Genomic DNA, 26598 nt, shown 5'->3' with positions numbered 1-26598 from the left:
GGGTAGCTCAGACGTGGGTCCCAGAGCCTCCACACCACTGCAGTCAAGCTAGCCGGGCTGATGAGAGGTGTTACCTCGAAACCGGTCCGGTCCTCGGATGCTTGATTCCGGTCTGGGAAAGATATGGCTGTTGTAGTTCGGACTGGACTGTTCCCATGGGGCGCAGGGTCAGAGCTGATTTGCATAAAGCCATTATCTGACCCAGGGTGGTGTGGAGTGCAAAAAACGATGGATTTAGGCCCAGATCCTTGTACTGGGGTGAATGTAAGACATTGATCTACATTCTGTCCATCAAATTGTTTTTTGTAATTTTCTCCCTGAGTGTACTGGGGTAGCTCAGACGTGGGTCCCAGAGCCTCCACACCACTGGAGTCAAGCTAGCCGGGCTGATGAGAGGTGTTACCTCGAAACCGGTCCGGTCCTCGGATGCTTGATTCCGGTCTGGGAAAGATATGGCTGTTGTAGTTCGGACTGGACTGTTCCCATGGGGCACAGGGTCAGAGCTGATTTGCATAAAGCCATTATCTGACCCAGGGTGGTGTGGAGTGCAAAAAACGATGGATTTAGGCCCAGATCCTTGTACTGGGGTGAATGTAAGACATTGATCTACATTCTGTCCATCAAATTGTTTTTTGTAATTTACTGCACCCCTCACAGCACTGCGTGTTCACGGTCACCACAAGGCGTTTGTTGTAACGTAACCATGGTAATGATCTCTTTTGTCTCCATAGGCAAGAGCTGTCCCATACAGGTAGTACAACCTTTAAACTGACACTTAACTAGGTCATGTTTGTTTGAGGATAGATGTAAACCACTAGGTCCTGAAGAATCGCAGCCAGAGGGCTAAAGCGAGAAACATGTTGACCTCACGATAAAATCTGTAGCCCTGGATCGTCACGTGGAATCCTAATTTCCAGCGATCATAGGCTACCCACTGTTTTTAACTGTGACAGGGGACCACCAGAATAAATTGATCTCAGGTACCTCATGTCACATTTTAACTCACATACTTACACTATCCGTTCCTTTCTGGCCCCTCACCCGCACTTCACCCGAGGCAGTTGGTAAAAAGATCTCCGCTAAAGAGCCCCTCTTTGAGGTGAGCCCGTGGGGCATTGCACCGCCTGCCCGACGAGGAGCAACCGCCAATGATGAAGCATGACACTCGCAAGGGTGTGTGAGGCCATTAATACCATCATATTGGATACCCAGGGTAGCCCTCCACTGAGCACTACCTTCTCTCCCCTTGTGACCGTATCTTTACTTCCTATAACTCTCTAGTCTATAGGAACAGCCTAGTCTGTCTTTGCCTTACATTGTCCCTTTGGGCTCCGACTGTGGCTGGACCTTCCATTCTGAGGTTTCCTGAATGGTAAACTGAGCCCTAGGATCTTGACGTGATCCGCCCTTTCCCCCTTTTTTGATACACAGTGTTTTCTGTAATATCACGTAGTCTTTCTATACCTTTCAAGGTGTTTGATAATTCCTGCGACATGATACTGATTTGTGTTTGAATCTCGAGAATTTTTCTCATGACCTTAGGTGACTGAGTGTGATTATTCCTCTGTATGATTCGATCTTCACATTTTCTGTTCCTGAGTTTCCGTTCGGACCCATGTCTCATTTTCTTCTTATTTCTCTCCTTTAGTCTGTTTTCTCCTTGGACCTTAATTGCTGAGTTGGACGTTCTGTCTAGGCTTGGCGATCCACTGTTGTTGAAGTTGTTTGCATTTCGCGTTCTTTCGTTTTCATTCCTGGCCAGCGTACTTTCTGTTCCGCATAAAGCTCCTGGTTGATTTGGTCTGTTCCTGGAGGTCTCTAGATGGAGTGCTGATTTGTTCAGGTTCCTGTTGGTCCCTGGTTGGGATACTAATTGTGGAGATAGCGTCGGATGAGACTGTGATGTTTTCTGACGGACTCTGGAGTTGTAAAGGCCTATTGACTCTTGATTGCATGACTTGAACAGGTTCCTGGCGGACCCAAGTTGCGGTGCTTATTATATTGGTGTAGTTGGGTGTGACCAGGTTGACTTCTGTGTTTCTCCGGTGTATTAGTGGCTTCATGGCCTCTATGTTTCTTTTTAAGGATGCAAAAAAGTTGTCGAATTTTTCTAGGTCGTTGTTAGATGCATGGATCATCACTATCCAAGTCTTGAAGATAGTAATGCAGAGGTCCGCTCTCAGGTTGGGTGATGCTTTTGTCATATATTTTGTACCATGAGGGATGTTAGTTGTGGATTTTATATAGAGCAACGTTGTAAAGGCAATGCGCCATTTCGCCCTTTTTCTGATGAAGAATATCATATCTTTCGTGATGACTCCTTTGGCCATGCACACAGAAGTGTCACATATTAATGTGTCAGGGTTTTTCCTCATGATGTTATGCTTAAATGTTTTGGCTGCATTCTTAGAAAAATAGGTTGGTTATTTTATGATGTAGGCGTTCCCACTTATTAGTTCCAGGTAGTTTTCCTCCATATTTGTGGTTAATTAAATGCCTTTTCTTCTTTTGTTGTGCTTTATATTTAATTGTGAGGACTTTTCAAGATGTCCGCCGTGATTGTATCACTTTTGTGCTGATGCCTTCCTCTGTTTCTGTAGTTTTAGTCCTCTTTCACTTCCCATGGCTTGGTTTAGACCAAGGGATAAGCTCCTTTCTTTGTTTTTGTAGTTTTGGTCCTTTTCACTTTCCATAGATTTGTTTGGACCATGGGATTTGCTCCTTTCTCCTTGCCCCTGTTAGGAGTCCTCTTTTACTTTCTCCTGTTGTAGATGGTTTACACTCTTTATATGCCCACTTTTGTTATCTATGAGTTGTTTTCCGCCATTTTGGGATCTATTTTCAATTATTTTTGGTCCCTGGTCGTACTAGACAGAAGGAACTGCACTATGCTTATGTATTTCGACTGAGTGTCTGTTGCGGCCGTCATCTTAAGGTCAGGCACACCACTTCATGGTTTCACCTCGTCTACAGCGAAGCAACAATTCCTCGGTGATTCTCCAATGCATCATGTATCTTGAAGGCACATCATGGATCTTGTCTCTGGCCACTTCTGATGGATGCCTCTTGATATCGCCGCGATCCCTCACCTCTGCTCACTGCAGTCTCTCCTCTATTTCCATCATCGCCCTACGCTTCCGCGCTGTGCTGCGGACTTCATTCCGTTCCGGTTCCTACTTTGCAGCCTCTCCAGCCGCCTCGTGTCCACCGTTCCACGGTTCCAAGTTGGCGCGCTCTCCCGCCTCACTCCGTATCGCGAAGCTGGTCCGGCTCCACGTTGTTCCTCCGCTCCTCTGCACCTCGGACCCCCAACTCGGTGATCTCGTCGCTGGACCTATGCCTCCGCATCAGTTGCTTCTCGCTGAGTTCCGGTAAGCCGCTTCGCCCCTGTGGCAGATTCCTGATCGTTTCAGTCGCCGCAGGGCTCTCACGCCTGTTCACATTCCGAGGTTTGCACAAGAGCATTTGCAATACAAACATGTTAAACAGTAAGATTTACATTACAAATAGTAAGCAATTTAAAATTCACCATGGCTGTACAGTGACTATTGAACAACTGCTTAATATTGCTCAAGTTATTATGAACTAACATGTCATGGATGATATTGGTGAATGATTTGATGTAGGAGCACCAGACCAGGGGGAAGTAGTACTTTGTTATCATTCGAAGTGATCCTCAGCCATACTCCTGAGATGCAGTTGTCGTCCTTCGCCAAATCACAAAAGTTAAATCTTCATGTTTCTCTATGGCTGGTGTAGCTTTACTGTTCAATGATTTCTAATGGTTCTCTGGATGTCCTCTGGTGGGATATTGTGTTTCAGCAATGAATGTTTATGAGAAAGGGAGATGGTTAGGGATCCTCAATACATTTTGTCAGTGGTATCAGTCGCAGTGGTCGAATCAAAGGCCAAAGAAATGGTAAGTAGGTTGAAACCTGAAAGTTGAAAAGAACAAGGTCAGATAGGTCAAGTAGGCAATTGCCCATCCTCACAGTCCAGCAAGCAATGGAGGCACCAGGAGCTCATAAAATATATTTTGCTCTGTGTTCAACTTTGGCTTGCAAAGAATTTGAATAACGTTAACCAAGGTGATGGGGGAGTCAGCACTGAAGAGATTGTGACTCTTCAAACACGACAAGAGGTAAGGCAGTTTATAAAAATGTGCTGCCATACAATATTGTACTCCAGCAGGTGCCTCTTGCTTCTCCAGTGTCACACCCTGTTGGTTTGGAATCATACAGATTATTTTTAACAATGTGAAACAGGCCTGATAAATGTCAGTCCTAGGGGTCGATTACGATCTCGGTCGAAACGGAAGCTTTCCGACCGAGATGGTTGGTTTCACTATTGACCCCCTAAATACAATTTCGGTTGTCGGAAATGAAACTGGCCAGTCATTCCAGCTGGCTTCCAACAGGCTCAAGGAGCCCGTCGGCCTGTCGGAGTCTGGCCCGTAATTCATATGGATGCATTTTTATACTGTCCATATTATGATTAGGGTTCCCTGATTTCCGCATTGTCTGATTTTTACAGATAAACACAGACAGAAAACACTGTCTCCCCTGTCTGTATTTATTTTTGAAAGTGGAAAAATACAGATAATTTAGCTTCTTTTGAGTGATTCATCATGCTGAGATTAATCACTTTCAGGCCAGTAGCTGTACATAATGACAGCAAGGGGAGCTACAAAACTCAATGATATGTCCTTAAATTACTGCATATCTCAACATGTATATGTGTTATTACACTATTTCTTTAATGTGGGTGTATTATGTTTATATTTTTTACTGTGTAATGTGCTAGAACCTGACAGGCATTTAAGTATGAGGCCACATTTATCTGTTAAATAAATGCAGAAATACACGAGTTATCACCTCATTTATTTAAACAACACAAATTAAATATGGATAAATACCAATCAGCTGGCCAAAAAATAAATATGGACAAATACAGACGGAAATGTTCAAATAATAAATACCATAAAACCGTGAGACCTAACACGATTTCTGGGGCATACTTTCCATGCCGGCTTCCGACATGGAAAGCCTGTTGGAAAGTGTGTTTGGGGGCCTCTAGCTGGGCCCCTTCTGTTGCGGCCTCCGGTTGGGGTCCAATGGGGCACGTTGATCCCAGCACCGTGTGGCAGGCACCTTGAGGTGTCTGCCACAAGGTGCCAGGAGGAACACGGCCTCCCATTTCTCTATGGGAGCTTGTGCAACAGCTGATTTATAGCCACAACACATGCTCTCATCGGGAAATGTAAGTATGCGACCGCACCATGTGTGCTTGCATCATAATTAGGCGGTCGGGACTGCCAACTAGAGGTCAGTCGGTCCATGTTTCCATGACATTGTTGGGCGGACTCAAGGGGGCTGATAACGATGCTTACTCATGGCCCCCCCCTTTGTATCTGTACCACATTTGCAGAATTATTTTGCTCTTGTGTGCAATCACAAAGCATCCATAGAGGAATTACAGCCACGCTCTTGGTGGCTCTATTCCCACCCAGTCTTCCCCAAAATAGAGGTGTTTCTTTTATGATGATGAGTGCTTTGGACAACCCTACCCCGAAATCTCTCCTCCTCCAGCACCAATAGGATGTGATCGCTCAGTCTCGCTAGTTCCATTGTTGGTTACATATTTCCCTAGGCTCTTGAAAACCTATGTATTTCGTTCCTTTTCAACCCTCATAACTGCAATGTAATTTAAAACAGTAACCAAAGGCCTTATATTATAAGTGGCTCTGGAATTATGAGACTAAGAAGGGCCGATTGTACTCTTGAACGTCTAGTACAAGAATATTGTGGCACAGTAATACTGTGGACAAAATATCGAGGGACAAAATATTAAAGGGTAAATGCACAAAGGGACATATGCATTTGCCATTCTTAACTCCAAATAAATGAAGATATATGTATATGTATTTTGGTACACATAAGGTGAAGTAGGTACAGAAAATCGTTACATACTTACCTTTTGATATTTTGTCTGTTGATTTTTTTATCAATGATATTAGTGTCCCACAATATTGTTATTCATGAGACACATAGGAAGGCCAAATTATGGAACACAATGCAAATTATGCAGCATAATGTAGTACATTCTGTGACAATACTTTTTTGCTGTTTTATCAAATATTAATGTTGTTCTCGCAAAATGTTTTGCCTCTCTAGTACCAGTATAACACATGGGTGATAAATTCAGGTGAGTAGTTAACGTTTGCCACAGAGCAACACCATGTGTAATTTGATTCTTCTAAACTAGCAAAACATTTATTTGTAAAAAAATGTAAACTATGTAGCATAGGGTGGATTGTTTGGTAAGTATAGTAAACCCATTATTGTATGGAAGAAGTGCCTTGGGACCCTCACAGGTGACAAGCAGCTCTCTACAGATCCACCCTACATTTACATTACATTCCAGTGACCCCCATCGATAAGTGATGGTTTGTTGTGTGATCCTTTTAGTCTGATAGTACTCACACTCTCACATTGACAGGAAAAAAGCACCAAAATCTTACCTCACCCTACTTAGAAAGTATGAACTCGCACAACCTGAGAGTGCTTTTCATCATTTTGATCATGTCCGCAAGCTGGTAGATAGAGAGAATGGAAACAAGAAGGCTATTTAGACATGACAACATGTATAGTAGTTGACTTATTTTTCTCCAAAAACGCAAATAGTGGGCATTGCCAGTAAATGGTTGACCCCAAGGACTAGGAGCTTTTTTCTCCATTGATTAAAGCCAAGGCCAGCCAAAGTCTTTGTCTAGTCTAGAAGTGAGGATAGAAAAAGCTAAATTTGCTCCTATTGTGAAAGGGAATTGTTAGCCCATAGATCCTTGCTCGCCCACAAATTGGATCAACCCCAGTGTATTTTGTTTCGCAGAAGAGGTTAGTCTAGTAGTCAGAAGGGTAATTGTTTTAAATAATCTCTTTTTCCTTCAGGAGATAAATTCCACCTCTGTACATTTACACTGTGCACTAAAACCAGCTTTGAAGTTAAGAAATCAGCTCTAGCTCTCTAAGGGTACCAGTGGATGAGAGACGGATTGAGTTGCTACACCATTCACTCCTTGTTAATAACGTAAAGAATTCCTTGATTTTCTGAGAATGGAGTATAGTTTCCATGGGAAGTTATTCGTGAGATATCATGTGGATGTACTTTGTGAAGATGGTATGGAAGAAACAGAATTTGAGAGAGAAGGCACATGAACATGACGGTATTGTAACTCACATGTTTCTCAGGTGAAAAGTTGGGGATGTGGAAGTCATCCCTGTATTCTGGTGGTGGTACTTCTTCAAGCAGATTGTCCGGATCCTGACAATATAGTAAAAAAGATCAGCATTACCAAGACCCTTGTAAACAAATGTAGACTGTCATGAGTCTTGAAGAAGAAAGTCATGAAAGGCTGCACATCTCAAGCAAATAAAAAACATATGTACAAGAAACAGCATACTATGTTCACTCCTATTTTGGCATTTCACATCCTTAGCACCTTGTACTCATCACCTAAAAGCAGAACATATGTGTGAGTGAAATATTGCTTTTGTGAGTAATGGATCAAAGATGCAGTAACAGTGAATAATAGTGATTTGGCAGTGTATACGTGTGCTGCTACCATACGTGCTCACTCTGCTCTTTACCTAAGAAATCTTGTATGGCTCTTTCTAAACAATACAGTTTCTACCTTATCTGATAAATACCATCCTGGCTCCCAAAAGGCTCGCCTACCATTGACAGATCACTCACCTCCACTACATTGTAAAGAAATCAAGAAAGAAATTACTGGGGGGCGTGGCCAAGCAGCCCAAGATGGTAGCCGCATTTTGAGCGAGCTACATGCCAGCTCCTAGAACCTTGCTGAATCCGAACCTTAGGTACATATTTTCAGTTGCAGGCACCAGTGCAGTGGCCCTATAATCACCCCCTTTGGCCCACCCGAACCTATCCAGGGAGCCCTGGATGAGAGAGCGAATTTCTGCAATCGACGGCCTGGGTGTGCCTGCCAGAGGCAAACACCACCTGGAGCTGTGAACCCACAGTGGCAAACCCTCTCTGCATCGACTCCTGGAGCGTGAGAGGGAGAGAAGACAGGCGCATGGCTGAGGTGTGGCACATTGCTGCTTTCACTTCCAGGTGGTGGCCTGTAACAATGTAACGGGCACCTTAGAGTGGAGGAGATGGACTGGTCACCACACATGGCTAGGACTGAAACTGCAGCCTGATTGAGCCAACTATGGGGCAAACTTTTCTTGGATGAAAACATCCATGTGGTGCCCGCTACATTTGTCCCCTTTGGCCAACCTAAGCCTATGTAGGGAGTCGAGGATGAGAGAAACTTATGAGGCAAACAACGACCTGCCGGGAGATGGACATTCCGCCAACAGACACAACCTGGAACTGCAATCTCACTGCAGCGACTTACCTCTACCTCTGCATTGACTCTTGACTCGCAATGGAGAGGATACAGCCAAATGGGAGGGGAGTGGTAGAGACCACCTTTCATTTTAATCAACCCCCCATGGGCTTGTGACAGCCCAGCTGATTTGGTGGCCCAGAGTAGAAAAGAGGGGGAGGGCAACATGAGAGAAATTCCCCACAGAATACTTCAGAACCTGCATCATGGATTGTGAGCTATCCTCCTACTTCATTCTGGAAAGGGCGCACAGGGCACTGGCCCTAAGGCCACAGCCAGGGAGACCACCTAGAGGCATTACCATCAGTATACTGTACCTTATGGACAGACTATATCCTGCGGCAGGCACAACAACGTCCATTGCACCAACTCTATGGTTATGCTCTGACCCGATTACGCAGGTAAAGTGCAGCCCCTTCTTACATCTTTCTTAGAGGTTAAGTGAGAAGTTAGGGCTAAGGACATTCAATATATGCTGATGTACCCTGCCAAACTGAAAGTAATGTATCAGTGGAGAACCATTTTGTGTAAGAGTCCGGAAGAGCGCTGACTTCATCAGCCCACATGCCCTCAACTCCGAGAACTACATCCTACTGGGAGACCTCAACTTCCACCTGGAAAAGAAAAACGACAGCAACACCACCACCCTTCTGGACAACCTGGCCAATCTCGGACTCAAACAACTTGTTGACACCCCCACCCACCTTGCCGGACACACACTCGACCCCATCTTCACCTCCAGCAAGCACATCTCCTTCGACCACACCACAGCTCTCCATTGGAAGGACCACAGCTGGGTTCACTTCAACTACAAAAAGTCCTTGACCCACAACCCCCCACAACCTATTCCTTGAAGAAACTGGAACAAAATCACCGCCGAACAACTCTTCACATCGCTTAACCAAAACCCTCCTGCCATATCATCGGATCCAAACCAAGCTGCCTCCAAACTCACACAATGGATCACCCACAGCGCTGACGAACTAGCACCCATGAAAAACCACCAAATCAAACTAGGTTGCAAAAAGGCCCCCTGGTTCAACGATGAATTCAAGAAATCCAAGAAGTTATGCCGTACTCTCGAGAAAACCTGGAGAAAAAACCCAACCACTAACAACCTGACCACCTTCAAGGCCGCCACCCGCAAACACCACCAATTGATCCGATCCACCAAGAAATCAGCATTCAAGAACCGACTCGACAACAACGCCCACAACAGCAAGGAACTATTCAACATCGTCAAAGAATTTACCAACCCCACCGCCGGCACGAACAACATCACTCCCTCCCAAGACCTCTGTGACTCCTTATCCTCTTTCTTCCACAATAAAATCGCCGACATACATAACAGCTTTGAAAACCAGTCCGAGGAACAGTCCTCTCCACCCACCCCAGAACCAAAACAGAACTCTCACAACCTTCGCGCCTGGAACCCAATCACTACTGAAGACACCATCCGCCTGATGAACTCCATCCACTCAGGATCGCCAACCGACCCATGTCCCCACTACATTTTCAACAAAGCAGACTCCATCATTGCACCCCATCTCCGCGATGTCATCAACTGCTCCTTCAACTCCGCCACCTTCCCAGAAAACTGGAAACATGCCGAACTCAGCACCCTCCTGAAGAAACCCACAGCAGACCCCTCAGAACTTACGAACTACCGCCCCATCTCACTCCTCCCATTCCCTGCCAAAGTCATTGAGAAAGCCGTCAACAGTCAGCTCGCCACCTTCCTTGAATCCAACAATTCCCTCGACACCTCACAGTCCGGCTTCCGAGCCAAACACAGCACCGAAACCGCCCTCATCGCAGCTACAGACGACATCTGAACGCTACTGGACAAGGGAGAAACAGTTGCCCTCATCCTACTTGACTTCTCCGCCGCATTCGACACAGTCTGTCATAGCACCCTCATACAACGCCTCAGAAACATCAGAATACATGGAAAAGCATTGGACTGGATCATCTTGTTCTTCGCCGGGAGAACCCAGAGAGTCCGCCTCCCCCCATTCAAATCAGAGGCCACCGAAGTCTTCTGCGGAGTACCACAAGGATCATCACTCAGTCCCACCCTCTTCAACGTCTACATGAGTCCCCTCGCATCCATCGTGCGACAACACAACCTCAACATCATCTCCTACGCAGACGACACCCAGCTGATCCTCTCCCTCACCAAAGACCCTGACACCGCAAAACCAATCTTCACGAAGGAATGAAAGAAGTAGCAGAATGGATGAAGAACAGCCGCTTAAAACTAAACTCGGACAAAACGGAAGTCCTCATCTTAGGATCATCCCCCTCTGCCTATGACGACTCGTGGTGGCCACCGGCCCTGGGTACAGCACCCATACCTAAAGACCACGCACGTAACCTGGGCTTCATCCTAGATTCATCCCTCTCGATGACCAAACAATCAACGCCGTCTCATCCTCATGCTTCAACGTACTTTGCATGCTCAAAAAAATCTTCAGTTGGATCCCCACCGAAACAAGAAAGACTGTCACCCACACACTGGTCACTAGCCGATTGGACTATGGAAACACCCTCTACGCCGGAACCACAGCCAAACTACAGAAAAAACTCCAATGCATCCAAAACGCCTCAGCCAGACTCATATTGGACATCCCCCGTCAAGCTCACATTACCGATCACCTAAAAGACCTCCACTGGCTCCCCGTCAACAAGAGAATAACGTTCCGTCTCCTCACTCACGCACACAAGGCCCTCTACGACCTAGGTCCCGAATGCCTCAACACACGTCTGTCCTTCTACACACCCACCCGCCAACTACGATCATCCAATCAAGCCTTCGCCGCAATTCCGCGCAGCCACAGATCCACCATGGGAGGAAGATCCTTCTCCTACCTAGCGGCCAAAACCTGGAACTCTCTCCCCACTCACCTCCGCCTTACACAGAACCACCTTTCCTTCAGAAAGCAGCTTAAAACCTGGCTATTTGATAAGTAATGTACAACCCTCCCCCAAGCGCCTTGAGACCCTCTGGGTGAGTAGTGCGCTATACAAATTCCTGAACTTGAACTTGAACTTCCGTAACTGGCACAATTTACGCAACCTGAAGTCAATCTCCATCCTTTATGCTTACATTAACTCTACACCTAACTTTAATGAGTACCATTACCCTTACCCTAACTCTTATTCACACACACACACACCCAACCTCAAAGGTGGCAGGAAGGCCACAAAGAAAATGCCCTGCAAAACCAATGATCCAGTGAATATTGCCTTACCCAGCTGCCTAAATCAACCTTGGCCTCAGTGTCACCCAGCCCCCAAATACAATGATCCTCCCTGGCCTTGTCCTAGGCATAGGGGATATGTGTGGTTCTCTGCCCCTACAATGCAATCACACTGCCTTACCCATGTGTCAGAGTGGGTTGTTCACGTTGGCCTCATGAAGGCCCATCCTCAGACAGGAGAGGTAGTCCTGTAACACAACACACCAGTGCTGGTGCCGGTTGCCTCCTGGCCCGGGCAAGTCACCATTTCAGTAGGAGTTTAGAACACAGTAAGCTGTGTGCTATAGAATATGGACTCAGCCGTATACCTTTCCTCAATGTAACTGTATTCTGTAGATACAGAGACCAGCCTTTACCCAGGCCTGTTGTTTGATATCGAGTACCACTCCCCCCTTGAGTCCAGGGCCTGGTCTTAGACCCGGTCTTGTATTGAACACCCACATTCCTAAATGTAAGTTGTCTTGGAGGGTGGCATTTCCGTTGGTGCTCTATTACTTCTGAAGTCATGAGTAAATCAAAGGAGAAAGTAAAGGTTGAATGGCTTGTTTTTATGGTAAATTTAAGAGATTCTTGCATTTGGTATCATAAGCCCCTTCAAAATAAATTTTCTAAACAAATTTCTTCAACAAATGTTATATACACATGAGGAATGGAAGCTGCACTGGGCATTTATTTGATACAATTTTGTTTTCGGAATTGTAGACTGCCTACGTCTTTAGACATATTTTAGCTTTTCTTTCTCGTAAACTTTTATCTAATTGTAAAATACATTTAATAAATGTGAACCGCCGCTGCTGAGGAAAGTTTGAAATATGAGACAGAAAGAGATGCATGGTTCTTACCAGCTCAATATCAGAAAGACAACCCTTGTACGCTTCAAGTACCTGCCGGCATGCGAAAGGATGAACCTTGGCACATGTTTGGAAACCAATTACTATGCCCTGCAAATAGGGAAAGACAACTCACAGCCTCTGGGAGATAATAGACATTAACCAAACACAGACATTTAGTACAAGAGATTTCATATTAGAAAGAAAGGATAAAGCTGGTTCTTGATTTCACATTCAGTGTTTACAGCTGGTATTGGTGAATCATTGTCAACTAGTAAAGCAAATATATTCAGTGGCCTGAAAGCATGATTTAAGGATACCTTTATACAGCTATGCTGGAGGGCCTTTACCATGCTACTTAAAAAGCATCTTTGGACAATAAGATGAGAGTTTCGTCACTATTTGTTTTCTGTCACTTTGTTCTCTCTGGTGTTTCACATAAAGGAACTGCAAGGACAGTTCAATACACAAGCCTTCTTTACAACAAAGGAGTGTGATTTCTTTAGAAGTGGTGCTTATCCTTTCTTCCTCATGTCTACTGTTGTCTATTTTGAAGGCCTTTCTGAGAGAGTCATTTCAAAGCCTTCACATAGCTTTATGTCTTTCACCACTTTATCTGCTACATTGATTAAACTTGATTTATCTTGTTCAAACACTGGCTTCTATCAAGAGAGATCACCTAAAGTGGCTCCTAACTATCCCTGATGAAATGCATTATTAGTCACCTGAAAAAAGGAGCTCTACATTCAGTTTCTGCTAACTTAGTCCACATCTACTCTGTAGAGGGGTTTCACTCTACTATAATTTGCCTATGCACGGAGTACAAAATCACACTTTTGGGTGAGAGGAAGTACTGAGTGAGGAATGTTTCACCGGTCATCAATAATTTACCATCAAGCTCTATGAATGAAGTTACAAATCTACACAATGTACAACCAGATGCTCCACAGCCCCATATTACTACCTTCTCAACTTGTTTTTGTTGTGGTCGTACAGGGTGAAATACCCTAGGGAAATAAATCTATGATAATTGTAAGAAATGCACTTGATACTTACTGCATGGTAAGGCGTAGCGATGAACCTAGTAGATTCGAACATGCTTCGAAGGAAGGGTAAGATCAGTGCAGTATCATCACAGCTGGCCATGCACTTACCAAGGCACTGGAAAATAAAACCCTAATATGGGAGTGAATTAAAGACAGTCTGAGTTAAGAATAAACAGCATCTCCTGCTCACTCTATGAAAGTCTTACTTATATTGGAGTATTCATCTTTGATTCACTCTACGCACATATTTGTCTCACACTTTCACATAGCACTTAATAAGTTGAGTGAAATGTTTGTTATCTTATGTATAGTATAGTTATATTTTCTGGACATTGTAGAGATTTGTATATGGTCCTGAATATGACTCAAAACAAGGAAGTGAGGGGTAATGTGAGCCAATGAAGGTCCATTACCTAGGCTCTGAAAGTGCTAATGCAGAAACCAGTGGAAATACTGCTCCTTTCAGAAAGCAAAGTAGAAAGAAAGGCGGACAAAGAAAGGGGAATCCTAAGGATTTTTTCTTGGTGCCTTCACAAATACATGAGCATGTAATGTCTCATCATCAAGGGTGTTCTTCATAGGGCTGGCAATGCAATGCCCTATGGGCCCCACGAAGGGTCGCTTTAACAGAGATCTTTTCATTTTTGCCATCTGATGAAAGTGCCAGTGTGAGGGCGTTTTGAATGTGTGAGGTTGAGTGAATGTGTATAGTGAAGTGAAGAGAGACTAAAAAGAGGTATTCAACTGGAATTTAAACTGATGGTTTCCTTGGCAGGTTTAAAAAAACATAACTAGGTACGGGCGACTACAGGGAGGTAATGTATCCAAGTAGCCGAAATCTGTGAATGTGGTCAGGTTAACGTGTTTCTTGCCTGTTGGCCCAAAAAGTATCTGTACCACTTCTTCAGGACCTAAAAAAGAGAGAGCTAATGCTACCCCACATCTAAGATGTGATATAAAGTGTAGGTAATCCCCTAAAAGAAAATACCTTTGTTCAAAAAGTTTAAAATTGATCGTCCAACTTAGAAAAAAATAAGAAAATGAAGAAAACACACAGTAAACAAATGTTTTGCATGTATGGACCAATGTGTCTCCAGGATCGCTTTTCCGGGACACTGTATGTGCATGCTATTGTTATGGCTGATCAGGCGCCACAATGTGAAGGAAGTAAAAAACACACTAGTACATGCAATATAACAGAACAGGCAAGTGGACATACAGGTAACAGACAACATAAAACCAATCAGCGTTGATGTTACACAGTGTATCACAAGTTGTCCTCAGGAGTGAGTGAAGGGTCTTACCCTTTGGATCAGTGACCCATAGGTCAAAAGCAGAGTGTAGCCCTCAGCTGCTAACTGTGGAAAGAACAATGATAGTCAACATAAAGAAACAGCAAGTCAAGTGGACCCAAGTTGCCTTGGGGTGAGAAAAAAAAGAAAAACAGAGAGTTTTCAAGAGAGGCAACCATACTCATGTGGTTTCTGTACAGAGAGCGCAGGAGACCTACCATCCTCTGTTCATCTGGATTGAGACTGATCAGGAGAGAAGACCCGTCTTTTAAGGTGCAGGTAATTGTAGTGATTGTCCTTGGGTGGGGTGCATGCGACCGTGGGAAGGAGTGATGACGCACTGGGCCCCTTGAGATTCCAGAGCCATGATTCGCGTTTAAGTGTATCCAGAAACCGAAGGACCTCCTGGTAAACACCAGACCTCATATTCAACAGTCCCACATGCCGAACACCTTGTGGGCCTTGCCACCTGTCACAGGGCATTTTCCCTGTGGGTCCTACGGGGTATGCCCACTGACTAAACATTCCTAAGAGGTCAGGTTGGGTCCCCAATTCGCCTGGAAACAGAAAAGTCACAGTAACTGCAGTACAAAAAACTGTGTTTACCTGATCACCTGCCTTTGTGGCCTTCATTACGCGGGAATGACCACGAGCGCTATCGAACCAAGAATAATGGAGTACTGGAGCAACAAATGCTGCAGACACAGCACTACAAAAATGTGCCATCACTTTTCCAACTCCAACCACTCTCCAGATGACCTCTGGCAGATAATTTTGGAAGCTATTAATTCATGGAGCCCTTTAAACCATTTCAGAAGAGCAAGGGTGGATTTTATGTCTCTCCACCAACAGCAAAGGTTTAAAAGATGAAATCCTCTAGTGCGAGGTGTAATTCAGTCCCCTGTGAAATCAGATACTCTCTTACTATGGCTGGATTGACATTTTCTTCATACATGGGACCTGATATACCATATCACCATTGACACCATGTCACATATGGAATGCCCGGCTATGGAGTCCCAGACACCACACTAAGCAGTGCTTATGATAAGCATTTTGCGACTTGGCATTGGTCTCTTCTTCAGTAACACAAATGATTCTGTTGATACCAATGAGGTGGTACCCTCCAATAAGTAACCATTTAACTGTCTTAGTCTACTGTTTGAGTTACTTACCTTCGGTAACGCTTTTTCTGGTGGATACAGTACCTGCCTGTGGATTCCTCACCTTGTGAATATCCCGATGCCTCAGCAACGTTCTGAAAATTCTTTGTAGCTCGCCGGCGTGGACGACGGCACAGGAACGCACGACATCGCACCGGCTCCTCTGATGTCACTGACTCCATAATATGCCTACACCGGCGTGATGACATCAGTTCGGTCCTTTTTTCCGTGCCTTCGAGGAACACGGACGGACCAACAACAATAGATATATACACAGTATACACAGTACAAACTAGTCAAGTTAACACACATAGTGTGAATATAACATAGTAAATCATGTACAAGAACACACTTCCTTTGAGGATAACTTGTATACATTAAAAAAACATTACCAGAAATTCAGGTATGGAAGAGTGAACAACGGGGAGGCGGGTGGGCATGTGAGGAATCCACAGGCAGATACTGTATCCACCAGAAAAAGCGTACCGAAGGTAAGTAACTTTTTCTTCTGATGGATACATCTGCCAGTGGATTACTCACCTTGTGAATAGATTCCCACAGCAGTCCCCACTCCAGGAGGAGGGTGTCCACTCCTCTATACCAGAAAGTCCTGAAGGACAGAACGCGCAAAGTGGCCGTCCCTCCTCACTTCGGTATCCAAGCAGAAATGCTTTGCGAAAGTGTGGAGGGAAGCCCAAGTTGCCTCTCTACAAATGTCCTCTACAGGAACACCCCTAGACAAAGCAGATGTTGATGACTTTGCTCTAGTAGAGTGAGCTCTTATACCCTCTGGAGGTTCCTTACCAGCCAGGGCGTAGCAGATCTTGATGCATAGAATAATCCATCTTGAAAGTGTGCGCTTATGCACAGCTCTTCCTTTTCTACAGCCAGCAAATCCAACAAACAACCGGTCATCCACCTGATAGTCCTTTGTCTTATCAAGATAAAAGCTCACCGCCCTCTTAGGGTCCAGACGGGGAAGCCGTTCCTCCTCCTTGGAAGGGTGAGGGGGAGGATAGAAGGTAGGAAGGGTAATAGACTGTACTAGATGGAAGGGAGTCACCACCTTAGGCAGAAAAGCAACCCTGGTCCTAAGAACCATTCGTTCAGCATGAATGGTCAAGAATGGGGGCTTCGAAATAAGAGCTTGAAGCTCACTTACCCTCCTTGCCGAGGTAATAGCAACCAGTAAGACCGTCTTAAAAGACAAAAGTCTCAAGGGACACTTGTGCAAAGGTTCGAAAGGAGAACCCAGTAAGCACCAGATTCAAGTCCCATTGAGGTACAAAAAAGGGAGTAGGATGAAATTTATTCGTAAGGCCCTTTAGAAATCTTAAAACAACAGCAGACTTAAATAAGGACGGCTGATTCGGCAGGCAGAGAAATGCCGACAAAGCCGAAAGATAACATTTGACTGTAGCAACAGCAAACCCTTGCTGCGCTAAAGAAAGAGCAAATTGAAGTATAGCTGATAAACGAGCCCTCAAAGGATCAATGGATTTCTCCCCACACCATGAAACAAACCGAGACCACCTATAAGAATAGATAGACTTGGTGGAGTCACGTCTGGCCGATAAATTATGACATCCACCTCATCATGTGGATATAGAAAAGGAATTCAGGTTGCCCCGTTCAATCTCCAGGCATGAAGGTGTAAGGTCTGGAGGTGGGGGTGTTGAACCTGCCCTCCATCTGAGAGAGGAAATCTGCCCTGAGAGGGAGACGGAGCGGCGGGCACGAGGAGAGGTGGAGAAGATCTGTGTACCACACTCTTCTTGGCCAATCCTGGGCGATCAATATGACTTGGGCCCGGTCTTGGCGAATCTTTCTCAGAACCTGAGGAATCAAGGGTATGGGAGGAAACGCGTAAAGGAGTTGTGAGCCCCAACTCAACTGAAACGTGTCCCCCAAAGCTCCGTGCATCGGATACTGGAGACTGCAGAATGACGGACAGTGAGCATTCTCGTGAGTGGCGATCAGGTCCACCTGAGGAGTTCCCCACGTCAGAAAGACGTGACAAACTACCTCTGGATGAAGCCTCCACTCGTGGTCGGCCGAGAACTGCCGACAGACTGTCTGCACGCACAATCAGAACTCCGGCCAGATGATTTTCCATCGGACAAATCTGATGGTCCTGAACCCAGGATCAGAGACGCAGAGCCTCACTGCAGAGACACTGCGACCCGACTCCTCCCTGATTTTTGACATACCACATCGCGGTGGTGTTGTCCGTCAGGACATGACCCGACCACCCGCAAAGGGAAGGGAGAAAGGCCTTGAGTGCTAGACGTATCGCCCGCAACTCTAGAAGGTTGATGTGAAGCAACCTTTCCTCTGGAGACCAAAGACCCTTGATCTCCAGATCCCCCAGATGAGCACCCCACCCTAGAGTGGATGCATCCGTTATCACCGTGGCAACCGATGGAGGTAGATGGAAAGGCTTTCCTTGATACAGATTGCCTTCCACCCTCCACCAAGAGACATCCACTGCAGCTTCTCTGGAGATCCTCACAGACTCCCTGAGATCTCCGTTGTGTTGATACCACTGCCTGCGGAGACACAACTGGAATGCCCTCATGTGCCAGCGTGCATGGTTGACCAACAGAATGCAGGAAGGCTTCAGACCGAGCAGGCGAAGGACCTTCAGGACTGGAACGACCGCTCCATTGTGAAAAAAAAGAATCATTCCCCGTATGTCGAGAATCCTTTGAGGTGGAGGGAATGCTCGACATACAGTTGTGTCCAGTATCGCACCTATGAACAGGTTGAACTGGGAGGGCACCAGGTGAGATTTGGGTACATTTATTGAAAAACCCAACCTGTACAACAACTGAGTTGTGACTTGCAGATGATGGAGCACTGTCTCTGGAGATTCTGCTTTGATCAACCAATCGTCCAGATAAGGGAATACAGGTATCCCGACCTTCTGAGATGTGCTGCCACCACAGCCATGACCTTGGTGAAAACTCGAGGTGCAGTAGTAAGACCAAATGGAAGGACCGCAAACTGGTAATGTTACGATCCCACCAGGAAACGGAGATACTTTCTGTGCGACTTCAGGATAGGAATATGGAAATAAGCATCCTGCAAGTCGATCGACACCATTCGGAATTCTTCCAGCAGCGCCTGAAGAACCTGAGCAAGGGTGAGCATCTTGAACTTCTCCTGTTTCAGGTAAAGGTTCAAGATCCTAAGATCCAAGATTGGACGAAGTCTGCCACCCTTCTTGGGAATCAGGAAATACCAGGAGTAGCATCCCTGACCCCTTTCCTGCTCCGGAACCACCTCTATCGTACCCTTTCATAACAGTGACAGGACTTCCTCCTGCAGGAGAAGTAGGTGGTCCTCTGAGCAAAATCTTTGGCAAGGAGGGTAATCTGGAGGAAATTCCCGAAAGGTAAGAGCATACCCATTCTCTACAAGATTGAGAACCCAAAGATCTAATGTAACCGATTCCCAATTCCGTAGAAAATGGGTAAGCCAACCCCCTACAGGACCCGCATGATCCAGAATGGCGGATCTAGGGCTGCTTTGCTGATGGTGAAGGGGGTTGGGCAGAGGAGGAGGCTTGACGTCCTCGAGGACGAGCTCTTTGTTTGCCCCTGTAGGATTTATATAGTGGATTTTGCTGTTGCTGCTGCTGTTGAGTTTGACGGTAGGGATGAAAGGACGAATGTCCAAAACCTCCATACCGCTTAGTCGCAGAGCCTCTGGACTGCAGCCCCAAAGATCTGGCAGTAGCCCTACTGTCCTTAAATCTTTCCAAAGTTGCATCAGATTTTTTGCCAAATAGTCCAGCACCATCAAATGGCAAATCCAACAAGGCTGCCTGAACGTCCGCAGAAAAGTCAGATGACTTCAGCCAGGCAGCCCTTCTAGAGGCAACAGAAGTTCCCATAATGTGAGCAACTGAATCAGCAGTGTCAAGACCACTTTGAATCACTTGACGTGCAGCCGCCTGTGTATCGGCCAACACCTCATTAAAATCCTTTCTGCTGTCCTCAGGAATTTTAGGAGCCAACTGCTGTACAGAGTCCATCAGGGCATGTATATATCTCCCCAAGAGACATGTGGCATTGGTCGATTTTAGAGCCATACTTGCCGAAGAGAAAATCTTCTTCGCAGTCTGATCCTGTTTCTTGGACTCCTTATACCCAGGCCCTTGAGGGAAAGCACCAACAGTCTTCTTCGAACAGGCTGCCTGTATAACCAGACTTTTAGGCAAAGGATGTGAGGATAGAAACTCAGGATCACCAGGTGCGACCCTTTACCTCCTTGCAACACCCTTAGCCACTGCAGGAGCTGTAAGAGACCTGTTCCAAACCTCCAATATAGGCTTAGTCAAAGCCTCATTAAAAGGAAGCAATGGTTCCACAACTGAAGATGGGGAATGGAGGACCTAAGTCAAAAGATTAGACTTGTATTCAGCTGTAGGCAAAGTCAAATTTAAAAGATCCGCAGCTTTTTTGATGACCACATGGTATGGTGCAACGCCCTTTGAAGGGGAATCAGGTACAGAGGACAGCTTCCATTCAGGGGAAAGCTCCAAACCACTAGCATCCCTCAAATCATCAAAACAGTCCTCCTGAAGCTCACCTTCTTCCACCTCAGCCTCAGCCTCTCTAAATCTTTGCTCCTCTATAAGGCGCTGAACTTCTCGCCTCGATCTCTCCTTTAAGAGTCTCGCCGCCGAATCCGTGACCGACTCCGACGGAGCCGGTGCCGGCGTTGAGATCGGATCCGGAAGCCCAGGTCGCTGCTCATGAGGTCGAGCCGGAACCGGCGACGATGGAATTGGCTTTGACGACCTCGGAGGCTCCGAGAAATGCCAAGGCGGAGCCGGCACCGGTATAAATGGCATAGAAGGAGCTGGAGCATAGGAGTGGGGAACTACTAAATTATATGCCAATGGACCCATGGGACCCGAAGGTGCCCCAGAGGGGTACAAAGCTCTTGCGTAGACTCCATACATTGTGTTTAAAAACGAAGAAGGGTCTTGACCTTGAGCTGGGAAGGGCAGGTAAGGACCTACAGGATGCTCTCTCGGAGGTTCCAGTTTCGCCTCCTCTTCCACAGGCGGATGGACTGGAGTCATCGAGCCCTCAGGTAATGGAGCCTCTTCTTCCTCTCGAGCCGGAGACAGCACGGAGAGGGATCCAATACCGGAGCCGGAGAACGCACTGGCGACTCCAAGGGCGAAGCCTCACCTTCTGGAACACCAGGTGAAGGAGACACCTCATCTTTTATATGCCTCCTCTTAGGCGACTTCGGTCTCGACTCCGAGTCCTTACCAGAGTGATGTCGAGATCCATGCCTTCGCTTCTTATGCTTCTTCTTCGTTGACCTCGAAGCATGACCAGATGACGACCTCGAAGGCGACGCCATGCGGGACCTCGACCCCGACCTCGACTTAGACCTCGCCCTACTCGAACGTGATCTCAAAGTCTTCTTCTCCTTTCTACCTTTCAACTTCCCCACCAGAAGTTTTGCTTCCCTCTCTCGAAGAGCCTTCGTGTTCATCTTCTTACACGAAGAACAGCATTTGACATCGTAGTTCTAACTCGGGCATCAGATACAATCCTTGCGCGGGTCCGTAATCGACATCATCTTGCCGCACTCCCCACATGGCTTGAACTCGGTCTTCTTAGACGACATCTTCAGCGAGAAACAAAGAAGCAAGAAGACACCAAACAGAGAAAAACAGTAACAAAGTTACTAACAGCTACCGAGGTACCCCGAAACCGTTAGCGTCGACGACGTGGAAAAAAGGGAACTGATGGCATCACGCCAGCGTAGGCCTATTATGGAGTCGGTGACGTCAGCGGAGCCGTGCGCGATGTCCTGCGTTCCTGTAACGTCGTCCACGCCGGCGAGCTACAAAGAATTTTCAGAACGTTGCTGACGCAGGGGGATATTCACAAGGTGAGGAATCCACTAGCAGTTGTATCCATCAGAAGCCGCCTTACTAATACCATTGACAACTTTGGTCGGCCTGCATTTGACCGCTACACACTCCAAGTTGTCCACCACGGAGGGATGATACTTTTGCTACACAAGCACATGAGGGGCTTGCTCCTATTGGCTCCAGCCTACCTCTTCTCTTTCCTCTTCTCTTCATTTGACATTTCCCAATAGTGCTCACCAAGTATCCTAATCCATTGGGAATAGACCACTTGGCCGCCTCGTGTTACTTATTACATGAGGTAGCCTAGATTTCCAACATGAAAACAGATGCCATTATGCCTAGATTCCACCATGAGGGATCGCTAGGAGTTATGTGCACCTGATTTGCTCTCCATCACTGTATATACAAGAGTACTTAGGTTTACTATTCATTTCTCTTACCATTACCCTTGATTAACAAAACATTCAACTGTCTTACTTTACTACTTAGAGGCCACCTTACAAAAACCATGGATGACTTTGGGATGCCCAGCTTTTAACCACTGCACACTCTGGGATAGGCGCCACTGAGGCATGATACCTCTGTTACATCAGCACGTGAGAAGCTCACTCCTTTTGGCTCAAGCTCGCCCCTCCCCTCCTCTCCTCTCCTCATGTCCACTAGGTCATCACTCCTTCCAGCTGCTGCCCACACCACACCTGAGGACAATCGCTCCAATTGCCCGTACCTTCAATGACAGGTCTTCTCCTCTGCTCAGTCTCGAGCCAGGCGAGCAGAGGAGGGTAGGCCTCTTGTGCTCTCCGTGCAGAAACCATGTGAATATGGTTGCTTCTCTTGAAAACTTTTTCTTTTTCTTTTAACACTAAGTCATTTGGGTCCCCTTGATTTACTGTTTCTTTTTACTGACCATCATAGTTTTTTCCACTGTCAGCAGCTGAGCACTACCCTCTGCTTTTGACCTATAGGGCATAATTAATTGATCCAAAGGGTAAGACCCGTCACTCACAATGGAGGACATCCAATAACTTATGATACGCTGAGTAACACAAACACAGATTGGTTTATTTTGTCTGTTCCATGTATGTTCACTTGCTTATTCTGTTATATTATATGTACTTGTGTGTTTTTCCCTTCTTTCACGTTGTGGTGACTGGTCAGCGCCAAAAATAGCATGCACATGTCTACCTTTAGAGACACTATGATACAGTGAGTTGGAAAATCGATTCTGGTGACACATTGAACCAAACATACAAACATTTGTTTAATGAGTGTTTTCTTTAATTTTTCATTTATTTTCTAGGTTAGATGATCAGTTCTAAACATTTTGAACCAGGTATTTTCTTCTAAAGGAATACCTTAGCAGCATATCATGTCTTAGGTGTGGGGTCGGACTATCCCCCGTATTTTTGGTCCTGACGAATCATTGTGGAACCTTTTTAGGCCATCGAAACCTGACCACACTCACAGATTTAGTCTACTTGGGTACATCACACCCCTGTTTTAGCCCCAACCAAATTATATTTTTTTAATCCTACCAAGGGAACCATCACATTACAGTTCAGTTTGGTATCTCTTAGATAGTTTTAGTCTCCCTTTACTTCACTGTACACATGTACTCCACCCCTCACATTCAAAATGCCCTTACACAAGCACTTCTCATCAGACAGCAAAAAGAAAAAGATCTCCCTTAAAGTGACCTTTCATGGGGCCCGTAGGGCATTATAGCGCTAGACCTATGAGAAGCAAGCCCACTATGAAGTATTACATACTCAGTGATGTGTGAGGGCACCAAGAAAGAATCCTTAAGATTCCCCCTTCTTTGCCAGCCTTCCTTTCTTCTTTGCTTTTTGATAGGAACAATATCTCCACTGCTTTTTGCATGAATATGGCCTCACATCCCCTGAATGGGGATTGGCTCTAACATGAAGACTACCTATTGGCTAAAGGAGATCTATTAGGGAAATGAGTATAGCCCTGAAATGTTGTGGCTTTTATTGATTCAAGTGGAGAGGATTATCTCAGGGAGTTCATCTCCATCTGCTTCTTAGTAGGTCAGTCCTTCCAGGGAGCGGGAGAACCATACCTGATTTTCCCAACAGGCTAAGCCCAATGCTGTGTACCCATATTATAAAAATTACCTTTACTAATGGAATACACAGTTCTACCCTTCTCCGACTTTGTGTTAAATTGACTTCCCCAATGGTTCAATACTGACCCTTGAGAACACTAACCTCCTCATTCACATGATGGGCAAAACTGTCAATCTGTTCGGTGAGTTCTTCCATAAAAGAGACATGCCATTCTCTGTATGGGGCTTGTTTTAGGATAGTCCCCAGGAACTGCAAGGAAAACAGTGAGAGACTTTAATGCAGTAATAGAAACGTAAATGAAGTATCCACGGCTGGCGTCTGCAGTGATTTTGAGAAGATACATTTGTAGCCCTGTGCAACAACAGTCAGATTTATGAGTAATGCAATGATCACTGTAGAGCCTGTAATTTACCTGGGTAAAACATGCAGATAAACTCTGATACATGTAGGACTAGGTGTCGTAAGCATGCAATTTCCAGTTTTATGAATGTCAACTTGGGCCAATAATGTTTTTAATGCTTCTGGTAAATATTGCATATTAGGGAAATGTTATGCACCGAGTACAGCTGCTCCCCTCTGTGCCCAATCATAATCAATATCATAGTAACGATCATAATCCATAGAAATAATAGGAATATGGGGAGAATAGTGCAACCTCATAGGAGAACAGCACTATGATGGGGTGAATTTATTATCTGCATATATTCACGCTGAATGAGTGGCTATGGAAAACAGAGAGACAAGCGTCATGTGAGACATTCATTAGCAATTCATCCTTACCGAAACAAGCGTGCATTTCCACTTTGCCAAGTCAAAGGTTCTTTCCGTGGAAGCTGAAATAGTAGTTGGTAAAAAAGAAATATATGTAAGTAAAAGTGAATAGCAAGCAACATTTCAAAGGCAATGTGTTTACATACCAAGCACTAGCAGAAGTAGATTCACACAATTCAAAGTGTGCAAAATGTGTTTGTTGGCTCAGCCTGTCCTCGGAATTGAGTTCATGGTCATTAGTTGTTCATGTGCCCTTGATGTCACTCTTAGCTCCTTATATCTGGTTGTAATTTTAGGTTTATATATTCTGGTTTCCTTTCTTATATAACAGGAAGGTCACCACACCACTTGTTTGCAGAAAATCAGTTTATTACAGAGCTACTGCCAAATAAGCATTTCAGCTGTCAGATGAAGCCTTGATCACATAGGGGATCGCCGTTGTGGTTCACGAGTAAAAAAGTGCATATGTGCTCTAAAATTACATACACATAGAAAAATACTCCTTTATTATATCAAAGACCAAAATATTTTGTAACACTTCTTAATTTGCTATAATACCCAGTGTACCCCAATATAGGCCTAGGTAGTCGCACAAGCTTTTACTGACATTTGTCCTACCTTGCTCTACATAACAGTTCTGGCCCTGACCTTTTACCTAGTTAGGTGCTGCATAAATGTTGTGTAGTTTTCTCAAAAAACTAGCCTAATTTATTATGCATGAGGATTCTTAGTATCACAGCAGGATTACAATCTTGTGCATAATAACTCTGTATAAGGGTCACCACTCTCGTCATCCTTGGCTGACATGCCCACAGTACCATGGCACGTCTAGGTAGAACCCTTGATGGTACCTTTCGGGTATATAAGTAGAACATCTTTGCTGGGCAAGCCGGAGGAGAAAAAGATTCTATGCTGACATGCTGACACGAGACGCTGAAGTCCCTGCATGCAGACACTCCAGTTAGCAGTCGTCTGACATTACTTGTGGGTTGTCCACTCGAGACCAAGATGGGGTCCTTTGCTTTCTCACATCAGGTATTGGGGTTTGCTCTTTCCTAGGAGGTTCTTGGCTATACACCAACATACATGCTAGGTACACTTAGGTACATCTAGTTAGGGTTTGCATCATAGGAGTACGCACTATTAACTTCATGTATTTATATGTCTGCATATATTCACTATTTTAGCAACATGGTAGAATTCTACTTTTTATTTACTATATTGGTGCTTGTAATCGTCTATATCTGTTTCTGTCTTGTGGTTGTTGCAGCACATGTGTTTTATGCTAGAATGACTCTGGTTCAATAAATACTTATTGAAAACGCCCCCACCATTTAGTCTGTGTATCTCTCTGAGATAAAGTGAGCACAAGTGACCAAGCAAAAAGTATTGTACTGTTTCCATGATCCCTGAGGGGTCAGGGTTCTCATGCTCGATAGATGCCAGAAACTATTTTCTCCTTGGTAAGAGTGTGGGGCTTATAGTGGCACTGTGAGCTAGCTGGTCTACATACTAACATATCCTTTGGGGTGTCTGGAATCAGTCTGGATACCAATCCCTTAGTTTATGTTGTCTAAAACGTGGAGATCCTTTATAGATTTGTAGGAACTACCCGACTAATTCACATAAGTGACATTATAATTTGCAATTAATTCTACCTTAAAAACACAATAAAACACTTCCGCATGATATCTGCTACACAGGCTGAAATACAAATCTTGTTTTTCAGAAAACAAGGGTGTTTAACCTTACAGAATTATGTATCAATCAATTTATTAATAACATAATATCACCAACCTTTCTAAATGTTCCTCCGTGT

At 45.2% G+C, this 26598-nt stretch overlaps 1 protein-coding gene across 1 annotated transcript in view; it reads right to left on the bottom strand.

The window, feature by feature from the left end:
* Positions 1 to 3851: 3851 nt before the first annotated feature.
* The window catches only part of LOC147659165 (maestro heat-like repeat-containing protein family member 1), a 77602-nt gene continuing 54855 nt past the window's right edge, over positions 3852 to 26598 (bottom strand). Inside the window, exons 17-22 of the mRNA XM_086951925.1 lie at positions 24789 to 24841; positions 24150 to 24257; positions 13569 to 13688; positions 12525 to 12623; positions 7237 to 7320; positions 3852 to 3935 (exon numbers count right to left, since the gene is read on the bottom strand). Coding sequence (XP_086808051.1) covers positions 3852 to 3935; positions 7237 to 7320; positions 12525 to 12623; positions 13569 to 13688; positions 24150 to 24257; positions 24789 to 24841 — 548 coding nt within the window. The remainder of the gene's footprint in view (positions 3936 to 7236; positions 7321 to 12524; positions 12624 to 13568; positions 13689 to 24149; positions 24258 to 24788; positions 24842 to 26598) is intronic.

Source organism: Lissotriton vulgaris, unplaced genomic scaffold (genome assembly GCF_964263255.1).
Source record: "Lissotriton vulgaris unplaced genomic scaffold, aLisVul1.2 SCAFFOLD_990, whole genome shotgun sequence".
In the NCBI taxonomy this organism is placed as follows: Eukaryota; Metazoa; Chordata; class Amphibia; order Caudata; family Salamandridae; genus Lissotriton; species Lissotriton vulgaris.
This window is presented reverse-complemented; position numbering and strand designations above follow the sequence as displayed.